At 45.3% G+C, this 27,038-nt stretch overlaps 2 protein-coding genes across 2 annotated transcripts in view; both read right to left on the reverse strand.

Annotated features, from left to right (window-relative positions):
- The window catches only part of LOC117587475 (neurogenic protein mastermind), a 62,410-nt gene that overhangs the window by 3,750 nt on the left and 31,622 nt on the right, over positions 1-27,038 (reverse strand). The window contains exon 4 of the mRNA XM_034278252.1: positions 13,173-15,305. Within this exon, the coding sequence (XP_034134143.1) occupies positions 13,173-15,305 (2,133 nt within the window). The remainder of the gene's footprint in view (positions 1-13,172; positions 15,306-27,038) is intronic.
- LOC117587323 (acylphosphatase-2) lies at positions 25,073-25,565 on the reverse strand. Its single transcript, XM_034277993.1, has one exon. It carries the CDS (start codon positions 25,516-25,518, stop codon positions 25,168-25,170), a length of 351 nt encoding a protein of 116 aa, XP_034133884.1. The 5' UTR covers positions 25,519-25,565; the 3' UTR covers positions 25,073-25,167.

Consider the following 27,038-nt stretch of genomic DNA (forward strand, 5'->3'; position numbering starts at 1 on the left):
CCACGACGCTGTCCTCGCTGCTGTCCTCGTCTCGGGTATCGTCCTCGTGCCTGTCGACTCCTCTCCCACTCTCACTCACGCGCTTGCTCTCAAACCAGACGCATCAGCAGAGGCAGCAAAAATAAATCTTGACGCCGCAGCAACGCTTGGGTTGAGCAGTGACCACTGTGGAACCACCGCACACCCTGGATTCGAAGTAATCTACAGATTTCATAGCTTTCATGCATTGATTGCAACATTTTGTGTCTCTTTGCTGCATTTGATCAACAGTAGTTGTTGCTGTTGGCATTTCCATTGCCGAGAGCGCAGAGAATTATGCATTTACGCCTATTCTGGATCAGCAAAATCAGTCGAGTACACATTAACGATTATGGCAAAGGGGGGTATAAAGAGCTATTGGGGCTGTGGCTGTGCCTGTTATTGTTTTCATTTATCGCGTGTTCGTGTGTGCGTGTGTGCGTGTAGGTGTGTGTTTTTGCAACTCCACGAATTTTCATTTGGCGCTCGCTCGCGTGTAAAGGAGAGAGAGCGGTCGGTCGCTCGGTAGAGAATGAGTGGCGTAAAGTACACTGATTAAAAGTCATGGACTCTCGTCGGGGGCTAATTGAAGTTTAGTGCCTTGGCTTTGGCATTGGACTGTTCTTGTTCTTGTTCTTGCTCCTGCTGTTGCTCCTGCCCTTGCCTTGTTCGACAGCGTTCCATAAATCATTTCACCCGCTACTGCGCCACTGAGGCTGAGGTGTGAAAGAGCCGCCCCGCATGTGTGTGGGGGGCATGGGGCATAACGCAAGTGTTACCCAGCGAGTGTGAAAAGTCTGGGGCAGAGACGAAGAGGCCGAATAGCATACATTTTGGGAGCAGAGTGCTTGCTGCCTTCTAGGCCTCTCCTCCTACGCTTTTCGCCACAAAATTCCCAGCAGCAAATGAAGTCGATGAGCTTTGGTTGAACATCGATGGGCGTAAGGGTAGCAGGACAGCAGGGCAGCATGGAAGATCGAAGGGAACAAGTTCATAAAACAAATCATTACTGCAGCTTTCATAAAAGAGCAAACACACATAGTACGCCCGCACACACCGCCCACACACAACGCCCATACATAAAATATCAATAAAAAAAGTTTAAAGGTAACTGCCGAGGACGACGACGACGACGACGGCTTGGCGGCCATGTAACCACACCAGAAGCAGGAGCAGGGGCAGGGGCAGGGGCAGGGGCAGGAGCACGAGCACGAGCAGTGGCAAGAGCAGGGAGCTGTGGATCTGCAGAGGGGTGCTGGGGACGCCGCACGAGCGCGTAAATCCTGCAGCTATTACCCCAGCGCCGCCATATTGATTGCGACGGAGACAACCGCACACACATCCACACACACTCAAGAGTAAGAGAGACAGAGAGAGCGAGCAGCAGCAGCAGCAGCAGCAGTAGAAGCAGCAAGGGCTCTTCTTCTAAGCAGGAAATGCGCATTTGACAAGCCAAAAAGATTGCCGCACGCCCCACGCGCTGTCAAGGGAATGATATCCTAGTGGATGGTTGGGGCGACTCAAGGGGCGGTGGGGGGGGTTACTGTGTGGATGGTTGTGTGGTTGGTTGGTTCGTTTGGGTATGGGTATGGCTTGCATATAGACTTGACAATGATATATGTGACTATCCTGCGTGTGCCTGTGTGTGCTGTGTGTGTGTGTGACATATGTAAGCCTGAGCGCAAAAAGAAAACGGAACCAAACCGAATGAAATAAAACTCCAAAAGAAGTTCGGTCCCCTTTTAAGGGTTCGAGTTTAGCGGTGGAGGTGGGGGAAAAAATGAGCAACAGAGCGGCACTGTGCACTAAGCTGACCAGGCTCAACTGTACAATTGGCAGGTAGTCCGGGGTAGTCCTTAAAAACTTCCGCAACCAAAGACTGCACTTAGGCTAATCGAAAGTACCCCCAAAGCAGGTGCGAAAAGTCTCAACAAAAAGCTATTTTGATTAATTATTTTACAGACACAAAACCCTCCCCCTGCAGTCTAGACTCTAGACCACACCGCCACACACACACACACACCCGCATCCTGAATAAGCCTCTTTCCCATGCCAAACTACTAGTGTAATTGAAGTTACTTAAAGTAAGTAGAGCAGCAGGCAGCAGGCAGCAACATCCAGTCCACATTTTGTGCCGTGTCTGGCAACGGACCAAAAATTGAAGAGTCAATGAAATTAGCAAAGAGAGGCGGCCACGCCCACTGACGACGCCCACTAACAACTATCCAAAACATGATTTAGTCTGCGCTTTGCTTTAGTTTCGCTTTTCGCTCCCATTTTCCATATTTCTCCTGCTGCTTTCCTTCTCTTCCCCTTCCCTTCACTTCACTTCACTTCCTTTCCCTTCTCTTATGTTTTTTATTTTTGGCACTGAAGCCAAAAAATCCAAAACGAAGCCAAGAGAATGTACGGCAGGCGTACAGGGTGGGTGGCTGAGCCCCCTGGAGACCGAGTGGGGGGGGGGGGGGGCACCCTGTTGGGTGTCTGTCATTTGATATTTGTGCGACATAAACTAGCTGCTGCCACTGCTCCACCGCTCTCCTCTCTCCACTCTACGCTCCTCTTGGCCTGTGTTCTTCAACAAAGTTATGACAAGCAAAGAGCGAGCGAAGAGGAGCTAAAGAAAATCTCATTTGGCAAAGCGTTAAAGCGGAGCGAATTTGATTTTTAATTGTCAGCGACAAGCAGGCCAAAACAGACCTTAAAGCCATTCACAATTTGAACACAACGGTATACATATCCCTCTAATGTCATTAGTGTCAAATTTTTCATTTCCTATTGACTGACTGACTGACTCCTTGGCATAGTTCAATCTTTCACACAATCGAATCGCTTTCCCGGCCTAACCTGCGAGTGCAAACTGCAAAGCTCGACAGACTCGACAGGATGCCCAAGGAGTGGCTATAACTTTCACAGAGCTCGAGCTCGACAACAACAAGAGAGAATCCATATCCCATATCCCATATCCCACATCACATATCCATTCCCATTCTCATGCACCGTCCCATCATCATCGTCAGCATCGTTGTTGATGCCGGCATATCAGCTAACTTTCCACGCTTCAAGCGGCGAGCTTCACTCTATGCCAGATCCCAAAGGATGCCAGGCCCCATCCCCAGACTCCACATGCACATATGGGTGTGCCTGTGTGTGTGTGTGTGTGAAAACTTTTGAAACAGTTGCAGTTTGCACACAATGCCAGACAATCTGCAACCAGCGAACCCCAAACTATGGGGGGGTGGGTTGGCAGCAAAGGGGAACGATGGATGGACACAATAGCTGACTGGTCCACACCCACTGCCCCCACTCCCGCTTGAATGCGGTTGCTGCAACATCGGTGTCCGTGTCCATTTGTGCTTGTGTGTGCATGGGGGCTGCTGCTGCTGCTGCTGCTGCTGCTGTTGCAGCATGTCAATGATCATAAATTAAGCTTGCAATAATTATAAATTAAATTTTGGCATAAATGGCCCATACCCTACACTCCCTCCCACCCTTCCTCCCCCTTCCACTCCCTTCATACACCACACATACAGACATAGTAGAAGGACAAACCATCCACCACCCATGTGTGCCACAAAGTGAACTGCACTATATGCATATGTCATTCGGTCGGGAAGGCGTAGTGCACGATGGAGCTCGCTTAGATTGCTGGGGTTTGGCGGCAATGGATCGATTCGATTCGGTTTGGTTGCCGTGTTCTGGTTCTGGGTCTCCTCTCCTCTCCTCTCCCAGCACAGGCACAGATACAGATACACGACAGGCACAGCAGAGCTTGCAACTCATGCACACCTGTGTGTGAAATTTATGAAAACATTTTAATTGATCGCCTGTCAGAAAGTTAACTCAGGCCAGGCCGGACTTTCCACCTGTCTTTCTCTTTGTGCCTATCGGCATATCGTGATTAAGAGCAATGAAAAACCTCTATACCGAATGTACAGCAAAATGTTACCAAATGAGTTACCAAATATTGTATTCGCCAGAGACAAATGGCCAGAGGCGAATCAATAATCGCTCAGGGAATGCGCAATGTGAGAGACATCGACAGATATAGAACTCTGTAAATCTGAACAGTGGTTTCATTCCTTAGATTCACGTCGTGGCATTTAGCTTGATTTAATTGCGAGTACAAGGCGGAAGGCAAAGCATAAACAATCAAAAGGCATTTCGCAGTTCGTTATTTCCATTCGTTGCATATTTCTCTTGATGGAATTTTAAATTACATTTAATTTGCAATTGCATTTTTAATCTGTTTGCAGTTTCAGTTGCAGCTGTAGTTGTAAACGTAGTTGGCTTTAATGGCCCCAAATGCCACAAAGCCTCGAGCCAAGAGACTCATTCGCAAGTCATTTGGAGAGCGGAGAAAAGAAAACGCCATCGATTTAGTGCAAATATTTTTGCGTGGCGTGTCGGCTTCAATATTTGATTTAAACAGTAATTTTCCGTGGATAATGCTGCAGCAGCAGCAGCAGCAGCAGCTAATTGACATCATTAAGCGATCCGATCCAATCCCAATCATAATTGGATAATCATACTTTTCCCACTAAGGAGCAGCACCCAGAGAAATAACCCAACAGATGATCCGATCAGATCAAATCAGATGAGAACCAAGTAAGTGCTTATCGCCATTGGTTGGACTTGGTTGGCCGATAAGAAAGCGGAAAGCAGCAAGCAGCAAGCAGCACGCAGCACAGTCTTGGGGATGAGTCACAGGGCTGGCTGACTGGCTGGCATCTGACAGATAAAACAGCTGCATGGCTACAGCTACAACAAAACAAAAGAGCAATGACAATGTTGCGGTTCTACATCGAAATAGCAATGAGAAGAATTCTTCCACACCTCCTACTCTCCCATTCTCTCTGCCGAGTGCATCTATGCTCTGCAAAAGCAGATAAAAATGCCACAGAAACGCGCGAGACTCGCGCCACTGACTCAGCGCGCGCGACTTGGTGACAAATCAGAACGTGACGACATTGTGCCATGGGAGAGACAGAGCGATGATCGAGAAAGGTATGAAGGGGGGCAATGAATGACACACGAAAAGCATCAATTAAGATATCATTTTGTTTGATACCCTGCCGGTTTTATCAGATGTTCTGGGTCTTAAAAGCGATCGATCTACGAAAACAAACATCGAATTTGGTATCAGCCAGGCTCGGGATGTTTTGTTCATTAACGTATTCTCGGGCTGAAGCCTCGGTCGCGGAGGAAGACGAATACATCTCGGGGCAATGGGAACAGTTGGGTGCTTCAAAAACGTGCGTTACGGTCCATTGCAGTCACTCACTGCAGTCCACTCCACAGTAGTTAAGCTAGTCTCAGAGACAAAAGATTTCAAAGTTAAACTTTCCATTGCTGCATTTCCATGGGGAAATCAGTTTTCCTATGTATGTACCTTATTGCAGCTGCATTTGTCTGCACAAGGATCAACATTCGTTAATATTATTTACTCATCACAGACACACGCACAGTACAGAGCGCACACACAGACAGTTTGGCAAATAGACGACAAAACAGAATGCAAACAAACCAAATTTGAGAAGGAAGAACCCACAGACAGACAGAGATGTTGCAAATTTTGCCAAAATTATCGAACCGTTGCTGTTCCCTCTCCCATGGTATCGGGAAATTACCTGCCTGAAAACGTAGCATCCTGAAAATTGTGAATCGTGCAAAGAAACGAGGGATTAACGTTCAAGTTAATTATGTGAATAATGTGAATAAAGCGCAATAATCTTCTTCCATTAGAGTAATCAACAATTATAAATAATAAAAGCAGCCACGAAAAAGGTCCAGTCCCAACCACTGCAAGGGAATTAGGTACAGAAGATCTTTAGAGTCATCCACTGTTAGAGTCTCTTCCACTGTATGGGTATCTTTTCGCATCTGCCACTCAACCCTCCACCCACACGCTTGCCGACGGGTACTACACTTTTTTTTGCACAGCCAACATGTCGCCCTTCATCCCTCATACCCATACCAGTAACCTCAACCATTTACATTTCCAATTACTTTGGCTCGATGAGCTTTCAAGTGACGGGCATTAGACACGCACCGCAAGAGAAGATTTGAACAAATAACATGCATACATTTGTGAGTGTAAAAAAACCAACATTCCAATGGTCTAAGCTTACTTTTTAAGAGCATTTCCTTAAGTCCGTCCTAAGGTTAGTCGATAGAAGGGTAAGACATGTTAAGATGGTTACTCAATTTTGGTGTGGATAAACTAATGAAATAATAAACACTGGAAGTTCTATAGCGAAACTCTGGGATAAGCAAATTCGTTTCAAATCCTTTGCTGAGTTGTCATTCGAGTGCAGCAAAAGGCAAAAGGCAAAAGGGGTAAACTTTGGGAACACAAATAAAACAGAAATATTACTTTACTATTTAGCGTGACAGTAGGCGCTAAATGGGGTGGGTAGGTAGGGGACAGTGGACTGAATTCTCGTCTCGTTTTTATTTTTATTGATTTTCTTAGGAGACAACTTTGTTAGAATGTTCTATTTTTAAGCAAAAAGGAACTGCAAAGGAATTCATGGACGGGAATTGACATGAAATGCAAGCTTTATAGATACACTTCTTGCTGAGAGTATGATGAGAGGTGAAGGACGATTAAAGATCGCTACAAATCACATCTTTCAATCATCCTAATCGGAGATTTCCCAGTTCTACAATTCCATAATTACCGACTGATCCCACCCTGATGCCACCCCCCTTGGATAATCCTTTTAGCGTTTTACGTTTTCCGCAGTCTGATTTCGTGTTAAGGCTATAAAAATGTGGCAAATGTACAACAACTTTTCCGACCACTTGGCTGTTGTTGTGCTGTTGACCTCTCGCCTTGCAACTGGTCGTTCCTCGCTGCTACTACTGCTGGAAAAGTAATTAATTTGATAAAGTGGCCAGGCAAAACGTTTGTGGCATGGTGGCATGGAGCACGGGAATTGGTACGGGGATGCCCAAGGTGTCGTTATGAGGGAGCAAGAGTGAGGGACTCCTTCGGAATAGCAGACATATTTATGACTACACACACAAAACTCACATATGTGTACACACTCACACACTCAAGCGTTCTAGGGGCAACAGATTGTGCGTCCAGTTTGGGGGCAGTTAATGAAATGAGTTTTGTTGTCAACGCGCGAGGGAAAGAAACCCAGTAAAATTATTTTGTGTGTGACCAGAGCAACACAATTTAATGGAATTTGAAATGCTGTTAGTGCCGTTAGCACATCTCCATCGCCTCAACCACCTCTCTCTCTATCTCACTCTCTGTATTTGGCAACAATTTACGCTTGACCAAAGCGTTTTTCTCTTTTTACTAGATTCCTGTGCCTGGGACGCTTCTCTGCCTTTAAGGGAGATGGAAGGGGGGAGGCCATGAAATGTAAACAAATTGTGCAAATACTTGGATTTTTACTCGCTTTTGATATGAGTCTGTCCAGCTACGAACGTATGTAAGCCGGACTGCAGTCGGTCGTTGATAACAAAACTTTGAGCTCGTCTTCTAAGCAAATGAAAAGGGAATTAGCTGCTCCGAGTGGCTGATGCAACCCAAAAGAAAACGGGCAAGGACTATCTCTATGTAGACCATCTCCAGATGCCCCAACTGGGGGGGAGCCGGCAAAACATTTTGTAAATCTTTTTGGCTAGAGCCATGGCCTCCAGTTGGAATCGCTTTTTATGCCATGGCAGCCTATAAATATGGGACGTGAGATGTTTGCAAAGCACATACCCCTCTACCACTCTACCACTCTACTATCTCACACGAAGACAGAGAAGAAGATGGAAAAGAGTGCTGCGAAAAGTATAGCATACTTTTTCGCGTCCGCAAGGATTTGTTTTCGTTCTTGGAAGCTCTTTGGCTAAGTCGAGATTAGAAAAATTAAACTAAAAGGGAGTGAGAGAGAGAGAGAGAGCAGGACACAGCAAAGCGGAAGCAGAGCGAACAGCAAATTATAGAAGATAAAATGCAGAAAATGTAGAAATGTAGAAGAAAAACTTTTCTCTTTGCGAATAATTTCCATTAAAATAGATTAAAAACTGAAATATTTATGTCCATCTGTGTGTGTGTGTGTCTACACCCAGCCAATACGCAACCTTCTTCAGGTAACTCCAGGCTTTGCCCGGAGACGGTGAAAGTATTAAAAGTACTTGCCACACGGCTCAGGCTGCCACCTTCCTGCCGAAGCTCGTCTTCGTGTTATATGTAGCAGATAACACCGGCATAATAATCCAGAAGAAAATGGGAAAACACACATACACATCTGTAGATTTGGTGGAGGTTTGGAGAGGGGGAAGGGTTGAAAGCACATGCGCAAATTTTAAATGTTATGCCAAGAAAAGCGAAAATCAACGAAGCAGTTGAGGAAAAAGAGAGTAATCACCACGCAAAAGTGGCCACGAGACCCCGAGGAAACGGGAGACAGAAATACAAGCGTTAAATGCGGGCAATGTGTGAATAAACCTGAACGACATTGCTGCCATAAGATGATAAGATAATCCCCAAAATCAAACAGTACATTTGTACAAACATATATGTACATGGAAAGCTTAAGCAAAAAGCTCCAACACATTAACCCCAAAAGCTGTACAAAAGAGGATCAATAAACGGAAAAATATTTGCCCATAGTTGTGAAAATTCACGAACGAAAGAAAAGGGAAAGGCAAAGGCAGAGGCAAAGTCAAATAGAAGAAAAAATAAAAGAAACGATAAATATATAATATATGTATGTATAAAGCTAAAAATCTTAAAACAACACAAAAACTGAAGAGCAGCATTTAATCAATGAAAATCAATGAAAATAAAGGGAAATAAAGGAAAATAGAGTTAAATGCCGGCTACTGAATTTTGCAACACTTGCAAATGGATGGGAAATGCAGCGAAAAAACAGCGAAAGAATATCAAATGAAAATATTACGAAATATCCAAAAAATAAAGAGAGACCAAGAGCCAGAGAGGCACAAATTTCGATGCGCCACAAAACCATCGGCGGCTTTAATGTACCGTCCCCGTCCGTGTACCCCTACCTATCCGCCTCACACCCGAAACCCCCGGTAACTGACACGAATGGGAGTATAAAAGGTAAATAATGTGACCTTTGAGAGCATCAAATGCGTTAGGTAATGGCAGGGGCCTAAAAACAGAAATGAAACCAGAAACTGAATCAGAAAAGAAGCGAAGAGAGCCAGAGGGAGAGAGGGAGAGAGAAAAAGAAAGAGAGGCAGAGGCAGAGGCAGAGACAGAGTCAGAGTCAGCGGGTAGGCAAGCGATGAGTTCGAATCTTTTCATGTGGTGGGTAAGGGGGGGTGTAGTATGGCCAAACAGTCTATACAACATGGCTACAACAGCAACAACTCGTTGAAATATGAATGCATTAAGTAGTGTATAAGGAGGAGAAAGTACTTGAGAAACTGGCAGCACACAATTGCCACCATAAGCATGTGCCCTCTCTGTTTTATAGATAACTTTTCTCTCAGTGTGCTGCTATTAGTTGGACATAAAAGTTCATACACATAAATAGGTTCGCGCTTGCCTCCCACTCGCACCACTCTCTTTCTTTTCGGAGGGGGGCAAAATTTATAGAGGTTTATCCCGTAATACTCGCTCACCGTTGTAGCATAGCCGATGGGCAATTGGGCATTGGAGTAATCAAAAGGGAACAGAAAAGCGAATTATGCGAAGAGTTTGCTAGCAGCTTTGCATCTTCCTTTGTCCCGATGCCCCCCGCATCAAGCGTGACTTTCCAGGATTTGTTTTTATTGCCTTGACGCCTGCGCACTCAGTGTACGCTGCCGATGCCTAGATCTCTCCTCTCTGCTCCTGTGGTTCTGTCTGTTCCGTTTGCTTTTCGAGGTTATAAATTATTTATTGTTTTCTGATACAACATGATTTCGAATTCGAAATGGAGTTGGTTTTGCGACTGCTTCTGCTTGCTGTTGCTGTTGCTGTTGCTGTTGGCCTGGGCCTGGGCACTTGTGGGTGGGATGCGTGGGGGGTCGGCCGCATGTGTTACTCGTGTTTTGCGCTACTTCATTAAGTCGCCCAGGGCAGGTCATAAAATTTGATATGACTCTGTCTCTCTTGTGCTCTCTCTCTCTCTCGCTCTCTTCCCTCTCTCTCCCCTGGATACCCTGCCACCCAGGCAACCATCCTGGCAAGTATAATTTCCGCACATTTTCACGTTTTGCACATTTCCGTTGCATACTTTTGTACGCTCCGGCATTTTGATGACGCTTTTGGCCAGGATCTCTCTCTTCATCGCTGCCACCCCACCTCTCTCTCGCGCTCTCTCTCTCTCTCCATCCATTTGTATGGCAAAATATTTTATACAAATTTGTTGGTTGCTAGAACTACAGTTCTCGTGGCTGCTGTTGTTGTTGTTGATTGCGGATTGTTGCTGGCATTTAAACGAGTTACGGCAGAACATGCAAAATGGCCAACATTTTTGAATTCATTGAACTTTTGTCCTGTCCTGTACTGCCAGTACTGTGTTTCACTGCAACTGCAGCCAGAAGAAGTATTCAGAATGCTCCACCTAGAGCATTCCACTCACTGTAGATTTCTGATCTAAATTATATTTCCTTTCCACAGAAAGACTTTGCCTTGCTGATCTCCCCGCATATTTTTATTGAAAATTCTTTCCTTCCATCTGCCCCTTAGTCTTGTTTCTTGTTGACAGTCTCTCTCACTCGTTTCCTTCTCCCATCTTTCTTGTCATATTCTAGTGTACATTTTACGCTTTGCCTGTTCATTTCATGTACTTAAGTGTTTACCACTTCCACTTCCACTTCCACTTCCACTTCCAATTCCACTTCCACCCCATTCCATGCCAACCCAAGCTTCTCCTCCTTCCATTATTATTATTATTGGGCAAAGCAAAGGGGTAAAGGAGAGAGAAATGGAGCACCTCACTCGTTGAATCCGAAGCTGCTTTTGGCTTTTTGCAACCCTCTCGCTGGCCGTAGTCCCTGCCGCTGTTTTGGGGGCTTTTTAATGAGTCCTATGCAAATATATCGTTAGACTTGAGTGTGTATACTGTGTGTTGTCTTGGGATGTGGTGCCTTGTACCTGATAAGCAGCTGAAGATGTGGCAAAGAATTTATTCCCCTTTGATTATTGCCACCAGCAGCAGCAGCAGCAGCAGCAGGACAGCCAAAATGCCTCAAAGGAACCAAAACTGAAACCCGATGCCAATATTCTCGGGCTTAAGGAGACGGCACCACCATATCCAGTGGACAGTAGAAATAAAAATATATTATAATAAACCCACCCACCGACCGGCCCCAGAACAAATTTCAATCTCAATCGTCAACAAGTTTTTCCTGTGTCCCTAGCGGCTCGCTCCCTCCATCTCCATATCTCCATCAACTTCTTCTTTTGGCCACTCTCAACTTGCTTCAACTATTTTTATATTCACAGAGGTTTGACGCTGTTGGGGATAAATTGTGGCAGGGTAGGGGGGGTACTGGGTACTGCTGAGGGTTAATGCATGAACAAAATTCATGGCAAAACTTGAGCTGAAATGTGCTCGGAATGGGCAGGCTTGGCTCGGACCGTTGCCGTTGCCGTTGCCGTGGCCGAAAAACGAAAAACCGAACCCGCTTTCCAGAGCCGTATCCTTTTTCGCTAAAAACCAAACAGAGCTCCCTTTACCCCCCTCACTCCTCACTCCTCACTCACTCACTTCTCTTCTCTCTTTTCGCTTTTCGTACTTTTTTGGCTGCTTGCTCTGATGAAAACTACTCAACGACATGGAACTTAACTTAAAAAGTTTTGCACTTTCATTTCGTAAATGAAATGTAGTTGTTGTACCCGTTGCTGTTGCTGTTGCTTTTGCTGCTGGGAAATAGCAGGAAAACAATTTGGAGCGGATAATGAATATGGGTTAGGTTCTGCCTCAGTGTGTGCGTGTGTGAGTGCATGTGGCTAGGGAATATTGCTTTTGTGAGAGCACTCCTTTAGTCTAGGCTCCTGCTGCTCTTCTACATGACAGAGGTGGCAGCCGCTTATGTGGGGGCTGCCTGCCCATGGAGGAGAGACAAAATAAATGATTATAATGTTCGGTACTTAGGATTGTACTCTGGTTTTAAAACGAGTGTGAATGAAATAATAATTTGATGTATTATTTGATTTTTTATCATTCCTATGATTCTTTTCGCACAGATCGAATTCACTGCATTCATTATTGCATGTTAGCTAATGGCATTTCGAGCCATGTCGAGCTTCTAAAGTTATCCTTGTGCTCTGAATGTTGAAGATGATCTTTGCACACACCAGAACCTAGCTCGACCACCTTCAGGAATTTCCAGAGAAAAAGCAGAAGCAGCAACAGCGATTCAATTCATTCTAATTCTTCTGTTTTCCTCTGCCCGTGGCTCACGTAATGAAAGTGGTGCACATAACGGACATTGAGGAGGAACAAGCGAGAGCATTTGACAATAACGAGACGGGCCACAGCACACGCCACTCGTTTCCGAACGGACGAAACGAAGCCGAATGCCGAGAGCTGCCAGGCAATTTTTTGAACAGATGTGTGTGGTAATATTAATGGACAGAGATAAAGTTGTGCTTGGAGCAAGGGGCTAAGGAGGGTTAAATGTTCAATGGCAGCGTGAGAGCCCAGTCAGAGTGAGAGAGAAAACATACTGAGTATGAAAGAGAGCGAGTGAGTGGGAGGGAGGGAGGTTGGTAGGATGTCGAAATGTTTGCGTGGAGAGGCTTGTTTGCCCAACATGATTTATGATCCCCAGCCACAGTGAAAACTGAACTGAGTGAAAATTCCACATCAAGAGCGAGTGCAAGGGGGAGGACGAGTTGAGTGAGTGTGCGCTGCGATTTACTCAAAGAGAGCAAAGGACCAACCCCCGGCACAAGCTTTTCTCTTTCTCGCTGTTCGTGAGTGTGTGTAAGTGTCTCGTTTCGGGACTTTGTGGAAAAGCCGTTGACTTCGTTAGGCTGATAATTCAAATATTCATGGAAATTTACATACGTGTCAATGGTATTAAGTGGCGTTATATTACGGGATGCCATGGGACTGGGAATGGACTGCAATCTGGGCCTTGCGGCAGAGTCCGTCAGAGTGCCAATTTACCCTGGGATACCCCTTTTAGCTTAAACGTAATGCTAGAAACACTTGATGTCTGAGATCTCGACTCACCTGAATGCCGTGCGCTCCTCCACCCTGCTGGCTGATGTGCAGCTGCTGCGTCTGCTTCATCTGCAGCGTTGTTGTAGTCGGTTGCTGCTGCTGCGCCGCATTGCCACCAGGACCCGCATTGGGATTGTTCTGCTGCCCTCCATTGCCGCCACGCTGCTGCTGTTGCTGCTGGGGACCACCCTGTGGGCCGCCACCCGGCTGCTGCTGCTGCTGTTGCTGTTGCTGCTGGGGCAGATTGCCGGGCTGCTGGTTGCCATTGGGACCGCCACGAGGCGGACAGTTGAGGAAGTTGGCAGCGGCGGCGGCGGCGGCGGCTGCCGCATTTGCATTTTGGTTGCTGAAAGGCGAGTACTGCTGTTGCTGCTGCAATTGCTGCTGCTGTTGTTGTGGCACCTGTTGCTGCTGCTGTTGCTGCTTGCTGAAGTTTGGCAGGCCACCCATTTTGGGGCCATTCTGGTTGGGATGCTGCTGTTGCTGCTGCTGCTGCTGCTGGTGATGTTGCTGTTGCTGCTGTTGCATGGCCTGCTGCTGCTGCAGACGCTTGAGATCGAAATCGTTTTGAGAGGAATAAAAGAGCTCCTGCTTGATGTCTAGGAAGTTTTGTTGGACATTCATGCCAGGACCAGGACCGGCCCCTGGCCCTGGACCCTTCTGGTGGAACTGCGGCGGCAGATGCTGCTGCTGGGGCTGCTGCTGCGGTGCATTGGGACCCAGGCCAAAGTCGTTGGGGAAGCCGCCCCCATAGTCGTTGTAGCGTCCGGGCTGACCCTGGCCAGGACCACCCATCATCTGGCCATGCTGCTGCTGCTGGGCCTGCTGCTGCTGCTGCTGTTGTTGCTGTTGCTGCTGTGCCTGCTGCTGCTGCTGCTGCTGCGGTTGCATGCCATGCGGAGGACGGGGAAAGCCGCCCATGCCGCCCATAGCGCTCTTGTGCTGATGCTGCTCGGCCATTTGCTTGAGAGTCTGGGCGGCCAGCGGATGCTCCGACATAAGATTTCCGCCACCAGAGGCTTGTCCGCCTCCTGCACCAACCACGCCACCGTTGGGGCCATTAGGGAAGCCGCCGCCGCCACCACCACCAGCGCCGCGCATCTTCATGGCCTGATTATCCATGCCCATTCCGACGCCGAAGCCACCAAAGCCATGGCCCAGACCGCCCTCGGACTTCACATTCAGGCTGTTGATAAGGTCCTGGGCATTCGGGGGCTCCACCTTGATGCCGTCCTCCGTCTTGATGTCCAGCAGCGGCTTCTCGTCGAAGCCGTCGAGGAAGCTGGGATTGAAGTCCTGCAAATTGTTGATGAGATCCTTAAAGGTGTCGTTGTTCTCCGAGTTGTCATCGCCCAGGAGATCGGGAAAGCCGGGAAACTGCCCATTGCCCCCGTCCTTGTCCAACGAGCCTAGGTCGGGGAAGTCGTGGTCGGGTTCCCGCTTGCACTCCACTAAATTGGCCAAATTGCCAAGGGCCGACTTCTGTTGCGCGGACATCATGTTGGGTCCCATGCCCATTCCGACGCCAACTCCAAGGCCACCGAGTCCACCGCCGCCGGGTCCCTGGGCCATTCCGCCAGGACCCCCGCCACGCCCATTATTGCCGAGGCCACCCAGTCCGCTGCCTTGTTGGTGCTGGTGTTGATGTTGCTGCTGCTGCTGTTGTTGCTGGTGTTGATGTTGCTGCGGATGATGTTGTTGCTGCTGCTGCTGATCGCTTCCGTTGTTGTTGCCACCACCGCCGCTGTTGCCGCCGCCTCCGTTTCCACCACCACCGCCGCCACCGCCCACTCCGGGTTCGCTTTTCACCGAGGTGTTGGTCAAGGCCTTCACTGTGACATTCGTGCTGATCTGCTGCGGCTGCGAATTGGCCGCAGAGGTCGTGAACTCCAGCTGCTGGACGATTTCCACTGAGAATTTTGTTAGATTTTCAGAGCCGTTGTTGTTGTTGCTGTTGCCACTGTTGCCGGTGTTGTTGCTGCCGCTGTTGCCGTTGTTGTTCCCATTGTTGTTGGCATTCGAGCCGTTGTTGTTGTTGCTGTTGCTATTGTTGTTGTTGTTGTTGGGCAACTTATGCGGCGGCTCAAAGTTCTCGGCGCCATTATCAACATCCTCCGCTGGTCGTTTAAGGAATTTTTGTTGCTATAAATGAAACGAATGGGCAAAAAGAAAGAAATAGAAAATTGATTAGTTGGTTGATAGTCGTTGATGATCGTTACAAATTAAATAATCAATAAATAAACTCTAATTTAAAGTCAGTTTTGAGCTTCTGGAATATATCCCAAGTTTCACCCTTAAACTAATGGTAGGTTTATATTGTTTAAATGAATTCAATGACACAACTCTTACCCAAATATTCATAGATAGTTCGTTTATAGTTTTTTCGTTGGGTTTAGGCAAAGTTCAGTTCAGAGGCGGTATTTGGACACACTTCGTTGTAGATTCAGATTGGAGTTTGAGTTTTAGGACGCGTATTCAAAAGATTCGATCCGATTGTTTCGTGGAGAGATTTTAGGCTTTAGCCTGACGACAGTGTGAGCAATGTCGTACAGTGTTAGTGTTGAGCAAGGGCGTCGACAGTGTTGGATAGCAATGTCGACTGCTTTGCATTTTGTTGCGTTTGCTTCGTAGGCGCATTTGGCTTTTGTTTTATTTTGATTTTTTTTGTTCTCTTTTGTTCGTTTTTGGTTTGTTTTTTTTACAGAGTTTTGTTTTTTATTCTTTTGAGTGTAATTTGATTTTCTCAGCTGCAGCACACACACACACACAATAAAGAAATTATTCATATACGCCCGTTTGCATCAACGTACATATGTACATACATATGTATGTATGTATTTATGTTTGTATGTTCTTTCGAGAGCCACAATTCGATTAACACTCTGGACAAAAGCGCAACAACAATAGCAGTAACAGCAACAACAACAGCAACAACAGCAGTGGCAGAAGCACCGCTGACTTGGCAAAAGTAATCAAAAGAAATTCACTCCCAGAGACGTGCACAAATTATTGAAAGTCTACAACAAAAGCGACAGCGACAGCAACAGCGACATTTTGTTGAAAATCGCAAGTGCAGAGCCCGCGCCAATAACTTAATCCACCCAAGTCCACTATACCGACTAAGTGATACCCATCATGCACCTTGAAAACGTAATTACATTTGTTTTATTACAGAAACATAAACGAGGAAAACTACCACTGAAAATATCTTACAAAAAATATGCAAACGAAATTATATTTCCATCTTCATAGATTATTCGATGCAACCTTTTCTTGTGAGTAGAGGGTGCAGGGTATAAACATAACAGAGAGGCCTGGCGAATGAGAGAGAGAGCAGCAGCAACAGCAATAACATAAAAGCCAAAGACACTTCTAATCAGTGGCGTAGCAGAGGCGGTCGGTCGGTCGGTTGCCGTAGCGTAACTCTGGCTCCCGACAGCAAAGCTCTCTGAGAGCAAAAGAGAACAAGAGCACACGCAACTGTGTGTGCATTGTGAATGGATGTATGGGTGTACATGTGCATCTGTGTCTTCCCGCTGAAGCAGGCGCCGACACATTTTGTTGTTGCTTCTGTTCTGTTTTCTGTTTTATTTGTGCGCCGTTCGCTTGTTGCCTGCGTTCTGCCAGCGTGCTGCCAGCAGATAGATCCAGGGTAAATCGAACATAAGGTAAGGCAGAGAAGACTGCACTTGATTGTACTCAAGGAGAGCGCTACACTCTGCCCCACCCTTCACTTTCATATGCACCGAGAGCGGAACAAGATAAGGGTTGGGTGATGCAGGAGGCCAAAGCCTGGGGAAAGCAACACTAAAAAACAATCACATTTAAATCAGAATGGGTTTTCTTTTCAGTTGTATATTTTCTTTCCCCCACCCGACCGGAGCGTGACGAGGAGCGCGCGCGGCTTTTTCTGCTGTTATTCTGCTTCTAATTAATGCAAAATGTATACAAAATAACCACGAATAGACGCAGCAACATCCAAATGTGAGTGAGGGGTGGAGAATCCACAAGAAAAAGAAATAGAAGCAACAGCAACTGAAGCTCATGCTGAGGACTCTAATGCAAAGAAAGTTTCAAAATGCATTGAATAGCGAATGCATCCACTAGTCTCGTTTCTGGGCCGGGGTGCACTACTGTACATGTGTTCATGAATGCACTCACAGATGTACAGAGAGCAAAAACGTCATGCAAAATCATTGCACGAGTGTAATAAATACACCAAAAATATCATCAAATAGTATGTCAAATGCTAAACGAACAGGGTTCTCTTCCAAGTGAATAACAAAAGCGGGTCCCATTCATTATGCATTCACATTCATGAACGCACACACACACACACACACAGCATTCAACTCTAATAAGTTTCTGACGCTTTGCAACACTCGGACTGCAGTTCAAACCGTGTCCGGTTAGCTCAATGCCCACTAGACTGTCATGATACCCTACCTTCGATACACGCGCCAACAGTTTTCCCATTCGCCAAAGCTCATTATGAATAAATGACGTTTCATAAATTTGCTTCTCTGCCTCTTCAGCGCCCGCCCATCTATCATGCACTCTCTCTCTCTCTCTCTCTCACTCTTCCTCTCTCGAATATCTAGTAGCCGCATCTCTTTCTTGCTAGGTGTCTTTTTTTTGTGTATCTCTGTTCTGGCATCTAGCGATGGAAACGTGACACAAAGAATGCAAACCTGCGTTGACCACAGTGGTTAAGGCACAATATGACAGAGATAGAGAAAGAATCACAGAGGGGTAGGAGAGAGAGGAAGAGATGTAACATCTCAGAGCGGAATGTTCGTTCAAGCAGCTCGCACAATTTACAAACTTAAAAGTAATTTAGTTTTTTACGACTCCACTGCGGTAATAAAAATGCTTTACCCCCACCCCACCAACCCACCAATCTAGTGCCATCTCTTTCACCTATAACTTAGCTGTACCCTTTACCCTCCCCCCACCCAAACACCATTTCCCTTCTCTGACCCTCCTACTGCTTCACACTGCACATTTACATTTATCGATGTCCCCATCTCCTTCGTCGAGCTCTTCTCTTTTCAGTACCTTTTTAGTGGTGCTGTTGGGTGGCTAGGGGCTGGTCTGATAACTTTGTTGGTGGGTCGGTCTTGTCTCATGTCTAGTGTATGTCTGACCGAAATCTAGGTGGGAACGAAAGGGTAGTGGGGGCCGTGTGGGAGTTCTAGAGCTGTGAAGAGATGAACCTGCTCAGAGCGACGGAAATCAAGACAAGTGGAAATCTTTCGTTTAGGAAAGGAAAGGAGATGAGCATCTCACTGATTGCAATGGCAGCTTCATCGATGGTCATCGATGCATACGAGTACGAATATCGATTGTTAGCCAATTCTTTTCACTTCTTCAAGTAATTGGTCTTACATCACATTGTTTGCCACGTAAATCTTTTGTTTCTTCCTTCCCAATAATTTCACGTGTGACTTTTTTCATGTTCTACTTGGTTCGGTAAGTTAATGAGAAAGTCAAATATTTCACAGCTTATGGCTCGTTTCTCTATCTCTCAGTTGGTGTACCCATCTCTCTCTCTCTCTCTCTCGTTCTATCCCGCTCTGTTTGCCTCTTTCTTTAATAATATATATGTATTTTTTCTGTTTGCTTTAAGCGCAAATGAAATAAAGCAACAGAAATTATGCCGCGAACCTTGACACATTAAAAATAAAGCAACAACAAAAGGCAAAGCGCGTGAGCAAGAAGACGTCGCCGCTGCTTCCTCCGCTCCTCATCACTCCCTCTCCCTCTATCTCTCTCTCTCTGTATCTGTCTCTTTCCCTCAGACAGTCAGTGCATTTGTTTGCGTGTAAAAATAAAATGTGGAAAAGCTTCTTTCCACATTGACGACGCTCCACCGTTCATTTCATTTCAGTTTCTGGTTTCTGTTTTTTGTTTTTTTTTCCTCTTCACGATGCCAATGCACAAACAAAAGCGAGCGTCCAACGCGTCGTATGATTAATGCGAATTAGTGGCCAAAGCGAGAGTCCCAACACTCAACAGTCTCTCGCACACTCCACCGACGGCGAGCACTCGCCACAAAAAAAGAGCACCACCCAAAACGGAAATCGTCTCGTTCCGTTTCGTCTACCCAGCAACAGAGCAACAACGAAAGAAAAACATCAAATGATTCGTGGAAAGCCTTCGAATCGGATACGTGATGATGGCCTGTTCATTACAGTGGGTGCTGAGAAAGGGGCGGCCAGGTACTGTACAAGCCGTGAATAAATATCACTGAAGATCTGCGTACACACAATAAGCAATAAGAATCGAGAACTGATTTCGATAACAGATTCTAATCGATAGCTGCTGGATAACTTTTTGCAACCTGATAAGGGTAGATCGATAAAAGCCTGATGAGCGTCTGCAGAAATCAATAACAGCAGTAGATTTCCTCTAAAATCATCCAACTCATCCATTTATTAAAAAAATTAATGAGGAAGGTAGCTTTAAACGAGCACTGAAGTGTCAGACACCCCCATTTCAATCCGTGATGCCGTTTCAGTTTCTGTTCGACAATCATCAATTAATTCCTGGCTGTTTCTAAACCCGTTCCTTTCCTGTGAAACCACTCTACATATTGCCCCGCCCCCACATGGCGTATGCGTAGTGTTTTGGCCTTGTTTAGCTTAGCGCTGTACTCCCTACATCCACGCCGTCCCATCACATCGCTAACATTCCCTCGTTAGCTCGCATTACATTTTCCATCCTATTTATTTGCTGTGTAATTTATTAACTCAAAAATGCCCACAAGAGTGGGAGAAATATGGAAGAAAATTATAAATCATTATTCAACTCATTTAATGTGAAATTATGTTGCCCGAAAATTAATTAAACAACAGCAGCAACAGTAACAGCAACAATTGCAATAAAAGTAAGATTAATGTAAGCCAACACATTGAAGGCGGAGTAGAGAGCGGCAGAGTGCCAGGCAACGCAGCAACAATTTCCGCATTGCCAAAAGGCTAACAGGAGGTTGTATTAAATGGAAGGTAAGACATTCCAAGGAATTATTCGGCTAAACTAATAAAGGAAGACAAAGAGACAGAGAGAGAGAACGAGACTCTGTCTTGTCTGCTGGTCAATCTTTGGGCTAAGCCAGATTTTCCAATTGAGTTTCTGTCTGCGGCTTGTTGCTCGCTTCCAGCCAATTGTTCTGTTGTTGCTATTGTTGCTCTTGAGCCTGAGAATTCTGTATAACAATTCCCATTGGAGGCGAAGATGCTAGACACTGCACTACTCTGCAGGAAAAATGTAAGTCCTAGTAATATCTGGCAGTTACCCAAAAAGATGGAAACTGGAGATCAGTCTTTGTATTAGGCATACAAACAATGTGGAACATCCTAATATAACATAACCACATACAAAGTATTTACACCTCTGGAAATTCAAAAGTGTTTCTTACACCCAAGATTTTATTTTATGGAAAAGACGACTCATTCCCTTCGACTGTTTGCCCACAAATTTGCATAATTTTCAACCGCTAGTCAATCCAATTGTTCATACAAATACACACACGCACATACAGACTGAATGTGGATCCAAATGAATAAGCGAGTATGCATGGATAAAGTATAATTGCAAATGTGCTCTACTTCATGGCACTGTGAGCATGCCCCACATTTGGTGAGGGCATAGCAAACGACCAATTTCTCGCTGGGATCTGTGGCCACCTCCTCCTTCTCTTCACTTCTTGGCCCCAAAAGCCCCAAAGCAGCAGCCACTCATAGAGTGTACGTGTACTCACACACACACACTCGCATAGAAATCAAACAGAAATTTAAATGATTTTCTCTGCACACTTTCGGATTAAACAAAACTGTTCGTTCACTTTGATATTTTAGCAGGCCACTGAACATATACATTTTAATTTATTCACAATGTTATGGAGAACGAAATTCCGCAGGAAAACCGAATATGTTATGTACAAAGTAGGAACCCATTTCCCAATTTTTTGTACTTTAATGTAATTAAAGCTGTTAATAGAGCGGTAGATATAGGCATACAGACGACAGGCACTTTTTTGTAAATTTCCTGTTGATTTATTTCGAAAATTTGATTTATGTATCTTAATTCTTGCCGTTTTTACGTCTTTGTGCTGGCTGGGAATCTTATACAGTCTGCACCTAATAAATTTGCATTTCCCATGCATAATTGCACACAAATATACACACACACACACACACACACACACACATGAACAAGGAGGGAAAAATGAAGAAGCCAATGTCAAATAAATAAACCGAAAAGCCATCCCTTCTTCGGAATTAATATTTATATGGGGAAACAACCACAGCACAGATCTTTGCACAAAAAAACTCGGAATTCCCATGAATTACTGAGCTTATCTCACATTATTTTAAGAGCAATATAAATATGTATATGTATATTCTGGATAAATATTTCACCGGAATACAATCTTTTCAGAATCATACTAATCATAATTATTATTAGATGTACGATCATGCTTAAAATCAATCATTTTTGTTGTTCCTTGGCTTTGGTTTTCTATTGGAGTGACAACGTTTATCCCAAAGTTTTTATTGTTTTTTTTTTTTTAATTTGTTAAGAGATTATTTAGATTTTTCGAATTTAATTTAATGGCGTATTATATAAATTTGTTTCATGCACTAAACAAATAACAAATTATCCTTTTTTTTTCACTTTATGTATTTCATTAAAACCATTTTTAATTTCAATATAAATAGTTTTAAAAGCTGTTTTTGTATTTTAACACATTTCTGGAGGGAGTATTGTATTTGTCGGAGAAAATATCTTTTATTGTTTTGTTAAGTTTTCCATTTTATATTACTGTTTATATTGCTTAAAGATTATTTAGTTGCTGTTGCGGTTTTAATTGGTTTTTGTTAACACTTTTTAGGATTTTGCCCTGCACCTAATGCCACTTTATGTTGCTGCTGCTGCTGCTGCTGCTGCTGCTGCTGGTGATGCCATTGTTGCTGCTGCCTTTTATCGCTGAGGAAACGAACCGCAATGAAAACTACACGCGCACAACAAAAAACCGACAGCTTTTCTTTTGCTTTTGCTTTAGCTGGTGCTGCGGCTATTACTGCTCCTACAGCCACTTGCCACTGCTGCTGCTGCTAGTGCTGCTGCTGCTTGGGGCTGCTGCTTGGGTGTCGTGCGCCGTTTGGCAGTCGGTTGAGTACTGGCACGAGCCACTGTCAGCGAAGCCCCAAACGGCTCGAACAACGAGCGACCCCAACGAGCAACAGCGACAGCGACAGCGACGGCAACGGCGACAGAGTCAGAGACGCCAGCAGCGAGAAAGTTTGCGTTTTGCATTGTTGCAGCGACGCTGACGGGTGCTCTGCCAGAGTGGGCCTGTGTGTATTTTTTGCGTGTGGGGGTGTGTATGTGTGGGAGGGTGACTGTGAAGCATGTGTATGTTAGCCTTAACAGCGGACTGTTGATAAGCCTCCGACTCTGCTGCTGCTGCTGCTGTTGCTGCTGTAACCATGTTGCATGTCAGCTCAGTCGCCTGCCTCTCTCGGTGCTCTCGCTCGCTCGTTTCGGCTTTCATGTTGAAACCAATTCGTTTGTCATTTGTTTAATGACACAAATATTTGTACAAAGTGTTTGCATTTATGTATGCCGCGACCCATGCGATGGATGCCAACCTGTACGGTGGGGCTCTGTCCCGGCCCCTTCACCATCTTCACCCCTTCACCTCCTCCGTTTTACGGCATTTTCAATTTCCATTTTTCTTGGCGGCGTAATAATTGTTGGCGACATGAAAGTTGAGTGAAACCCCCAAAAGTTCGAGCCATCAATTTGATTGCCACTAATAGGCTAATAATAATCCTAATAGTAATAATATTGCTCATAATGCGAGCATTTTTTCCATCTCCTTTTCGGCTTTCAGTCAAATTGAATTCCATTCTGAGAGCTGTTAAATTAGGTTGAGCCTACAAGGACACTTGACTCCCGTCCTGCCGCCACACGTATACTCACACACACACAGCCACAAAATGGAAACCCTTACAAAAAGTGTACAGCGTTCCTCCGGCCAACCCGTCCACCCTTTAACACCACTCCACTCTCTCCGCAAACAACAATATTAAACAAGTAAGTAGACAATATTCTAAATAACCCGACTAAGAGATACCCTATGCAACATATGTATGTATTGTATTCCCCATAGCCCATGCCCTCATGCTCTGGACTATAACTGATCTGACTGGAAATCAATTAGAAAATTAATAAATAAAAGCTTTTAAAATCGAATCGAATATAGCTCCAGACTATACGCCGACCGAACTCAAAATACCCTTTGTGGAAGACGAGAGTACCAGGTATGTAGATATACATATGTACATATGTATATACATACATGTATGTATGTAACAACTAAATAAGGAAGTGACACCGGAAACAGGCAGAGACGTCAGCGTCGGCAGCGACAGCATCGACGCGTGGCGGAGTACGCAAAGGAATGCGAGGAATGGAGAAGGGAGCCTGAAGCTTGGAACGCAGGATAAAGTTGTATGGAGGAGAAGGCGTTAACAGCAGCCCACGGGCAAGGAATCACTCAAAATTGAGTCGAACGAGAATGGGAGAGAGAGAGAGAGTAGCGCCATCCATTCATACTCTCCGGCATCGTTCTCTTTTTGTGTTGCGCTGGCTGTTCTCTCACTCGGGTTACAAGGCAACGACACCGGCCGGCTGAAACTAGTTAGAGCCCACCACCAACAACCCTACATTCTGGTCACAGCTCTGCTCTGCTCTGCCTGCACTCATCCTGCCACACACTTTGCAGCTTAACCTATAAAACTTCCGAAGCAACAACAACAAGAACAGCAACAAATAGGAACAACACTGCGGATGAGAATATGTTTACTTTGCTCTCGTTGCTATTTCTCTCTCTCTCTTTTCTCTTTTCCAAAGTCTGGGCTCCTGTTACACACGCAAAGAAGTTCCCAACACACATGCGCGCACACACACACACACACACTGTTAGTTACGAAGCGTTGGCACTGCTGTTGTTGCTGCTTCTGCTGCTGCTGCAGCGCTGTCGCCTCTGTCAGTGGCGTACATTTATTTGATTTTGTTGTGATTATGCGCGATGGCGACGCCACAGCCAGCGCCAACGCCAACGTCAGCGTAATCAGCGACCCATGGAGGGCATTCGGCGGTGTGTGCAAACAGAAACTCACAACACTGGCAAGGGGCAGAGCAGGGGCCCCAATAGCCAATCCGAAGTTCTGATACACTTGATAGGAATGCATGTGGAAATTTTCCAATATTTTACGAGTTCAAATTTCATTGGCTCCTACAACAACCATCCCCTAGCACAAATATACGCTTTTGTTCATGGCTTCAAAGTAGTCAACTTTTGGCTTGAAAATGTCGATGTTGGTTAATGTTAAGCCAAATCTTGAACATCAGGATGCCGCCTGCCGCCTATTTTGTTTTATAGATTCAGTTATAAGGAAGTTCGACACTAATCTTTGTGGCGGGTTAGTGTATCCACGATATATATCGTATATTTTTTGTTGCTCTGTTGTTGCCCGTTGTTCTGTTGCTTCGACGCTGTTTGGCCGTGTCGTAAAAACTCATTGCCAGTATGGGTCGTCGCTCAACTGGAAATGTGGCCGACCAGGCCCGAGAGCCAGCGGCTGCTGCAGGTGTCTGTCTATCCAAGTCTACTTACTAGTCATCATTTAGTATACATGTTCATACATTGGTACATGCATACATTTCTATGTATCCTATGTAGAAATACATATATATGTACATAGACGTATACCCGTATGTAATTGCGTTGAGCATTTCTTTGTGATGCTTAATTAGCAGCTGGCAGTCTGTTTTCCACTTTTGAGGTTTACAAATGATGCCCGATGTGGCAGTGGCAGTGGCAAAACTACAACAGCTAATAAAGTATATATATTTTCCACACAATTTCAAGGCCCAAAAGACACAGTTACCACATTCATTAAACATGTAAGACTATTGCTCCAGTTACTTCTCATCCTTTGCTGGAGATCGAACTGCCGAATAATTCTGGTGGATACTGGTGGTAGCGTATAGTAAAACCGTTAAATGTATGGGCCGGTATCTCCTTGGTGGGCGTAAAGTCGGCTCGCTCGATGATGGAGCGCGGACTGCCAAAGTTGAGGAGCCAGAACTTCAGCTCGTTGACCTTGGGCAGGGTGCCCTCCAGCTGGCCCTTGACCGTGCCCTCGTCAGTGTTCATCACCCAGCCGCGGACATTGTTCAGTGTGGCCAGATCGCGCGTTTGCTTGCGCAAGTGTACACCCTGCACTTTGCCAAATACCTCGAATCCGCAGGCGAAGATCTGCTCCGATGATCTTAGCATTTTCGATAAAAGAAAAACAAACAAATTTCGTTTTGTCGTAACTGAACAATTTTTGATTTGTAATTCTCTTAATTACATAATGTTGCTGTTTTTTTTTTGGTTTAACTAGTACAGTGGCTAGGCAACCTTGCCATGTACACATGTATTATCTACTCTACTATTGATATTTATCCTCACGATTGTCATTTAAAGTCAAGACTTTTAAGCACTCTTAACTTTATTAAATTACCGATTAATTGGTACTATCGGTACTACTACCGGAAAACAGCTTTGCCATGCCGAGTGAACTTCTTCCTCGGTATAGCCTCTGCAGGAAAACACAGCAATGACGATGGAGGAGTACCGCTAATGACATTGTATCTCGTATTGTATACTCGTATCTATCGCATATCCCTTATCGGCACAGGGGACCTATAAATCATACCCCACACACTCATACCCACTCAGTTCATCTCATGGCAATCCAATCAACTGGCAGTGGCCACAAAAGTTTTGCAACCACCAAAACAGGGGCCACACAAGCACCCACCCACCCATCCCCATCCTCCCGCACCGGCAATAACTAGCGGCGAGCTAGAGATAAACAGACAACATTTGGCGCTAATGCAAACGCGCAACGTCAGCGTCGACGTCAGCGTAAGGAGCGATTCTAAGGCAAATCTTTAATATGATATTTATGGGCCAAGGCGAAGGAGCAATGAGGAAAAGAGAGAGCGAGTTAGAGGCGAGTGATAAATGACTGCAGCTACATGCTTATGTATGTATGCATGCGTGTGTGTATGCACATATGTACATCTCAACTCGAACAACAGCAGCAGAAGCTCAAACTCCGATTCCAAGTCCAACTCCGACGTCGACGTTGCTCATTCAAATGTAACAGCACGAGCCACAGCCACAAGTCTCAGCCTCAGCCCGTTGTCGCTTCGCTTCGTTGTCGTTGAGCCGAAGGTGAGCAAGTCCAAGGTGTACTTATCTCTAAGGTGAGAGAGAAACACACTCTACTCTTTGCAGGTATCCCATGTGTATGTTTTGTATCGAGAGTACCCAGAGAGTGGACTCTGAAATGACTCACCTTACTAAATGCACCTTGAACAAGCCAAATCAAACATACCGAAACCAACACACGAGCACACACACACAAATGAAATTGAAACGCTTCAAGGGATTTCGCATGGCTTAGCTCAGTATTTCTGTTTTTTTTTGCTGGTGGTGATTGTGATGGTTGGCCCCAAACAGCTCTTCAATTGTATTGTGCATCAACAAGCTCGAAGGCAGTGCAGTGGGAAAAAGAGAGTGAGACCCGATAGACTCTATCGGATAGAAAGAAGAGATCAGCCAGCGGCTGGTTTTAACCGTTTCAATAGAACTTTTGGCTGTGAGACATATCAAATCTGCTTTTTTCTTCGAAGGACCTTTTCCTAAGGTACTAAAAATTTGAATAAGAGATTATACCAGTTTCGACGCTAGATAAAATTCCGCTCAACATATGTACATATTTATGTAAATTTAAACAGATAAAA

Source organism: Drosophila guanche, unplaced genomic scaffold, assembly GCF_900245975.1.
Source record: "Drosophila guanche unplaced genomic scaffold, DGUA_6, whole genome shotgun sequence".
NCBI lineage: Eukaryota > Metazoa > Arthropoda > Insecta > Diptera > Drosophilidae > Drosophila > Drosophila guanche.

Excerpts from the sequence above, each read along its gene's own strand:
- LOC117587323 (XM_034277993.1), bottom strand. The coding sequence starts at position 25,518 with ATGCTAAGATCATCGGAGCAGATCTTCGCCTGCGGATTCGAGGTATTT.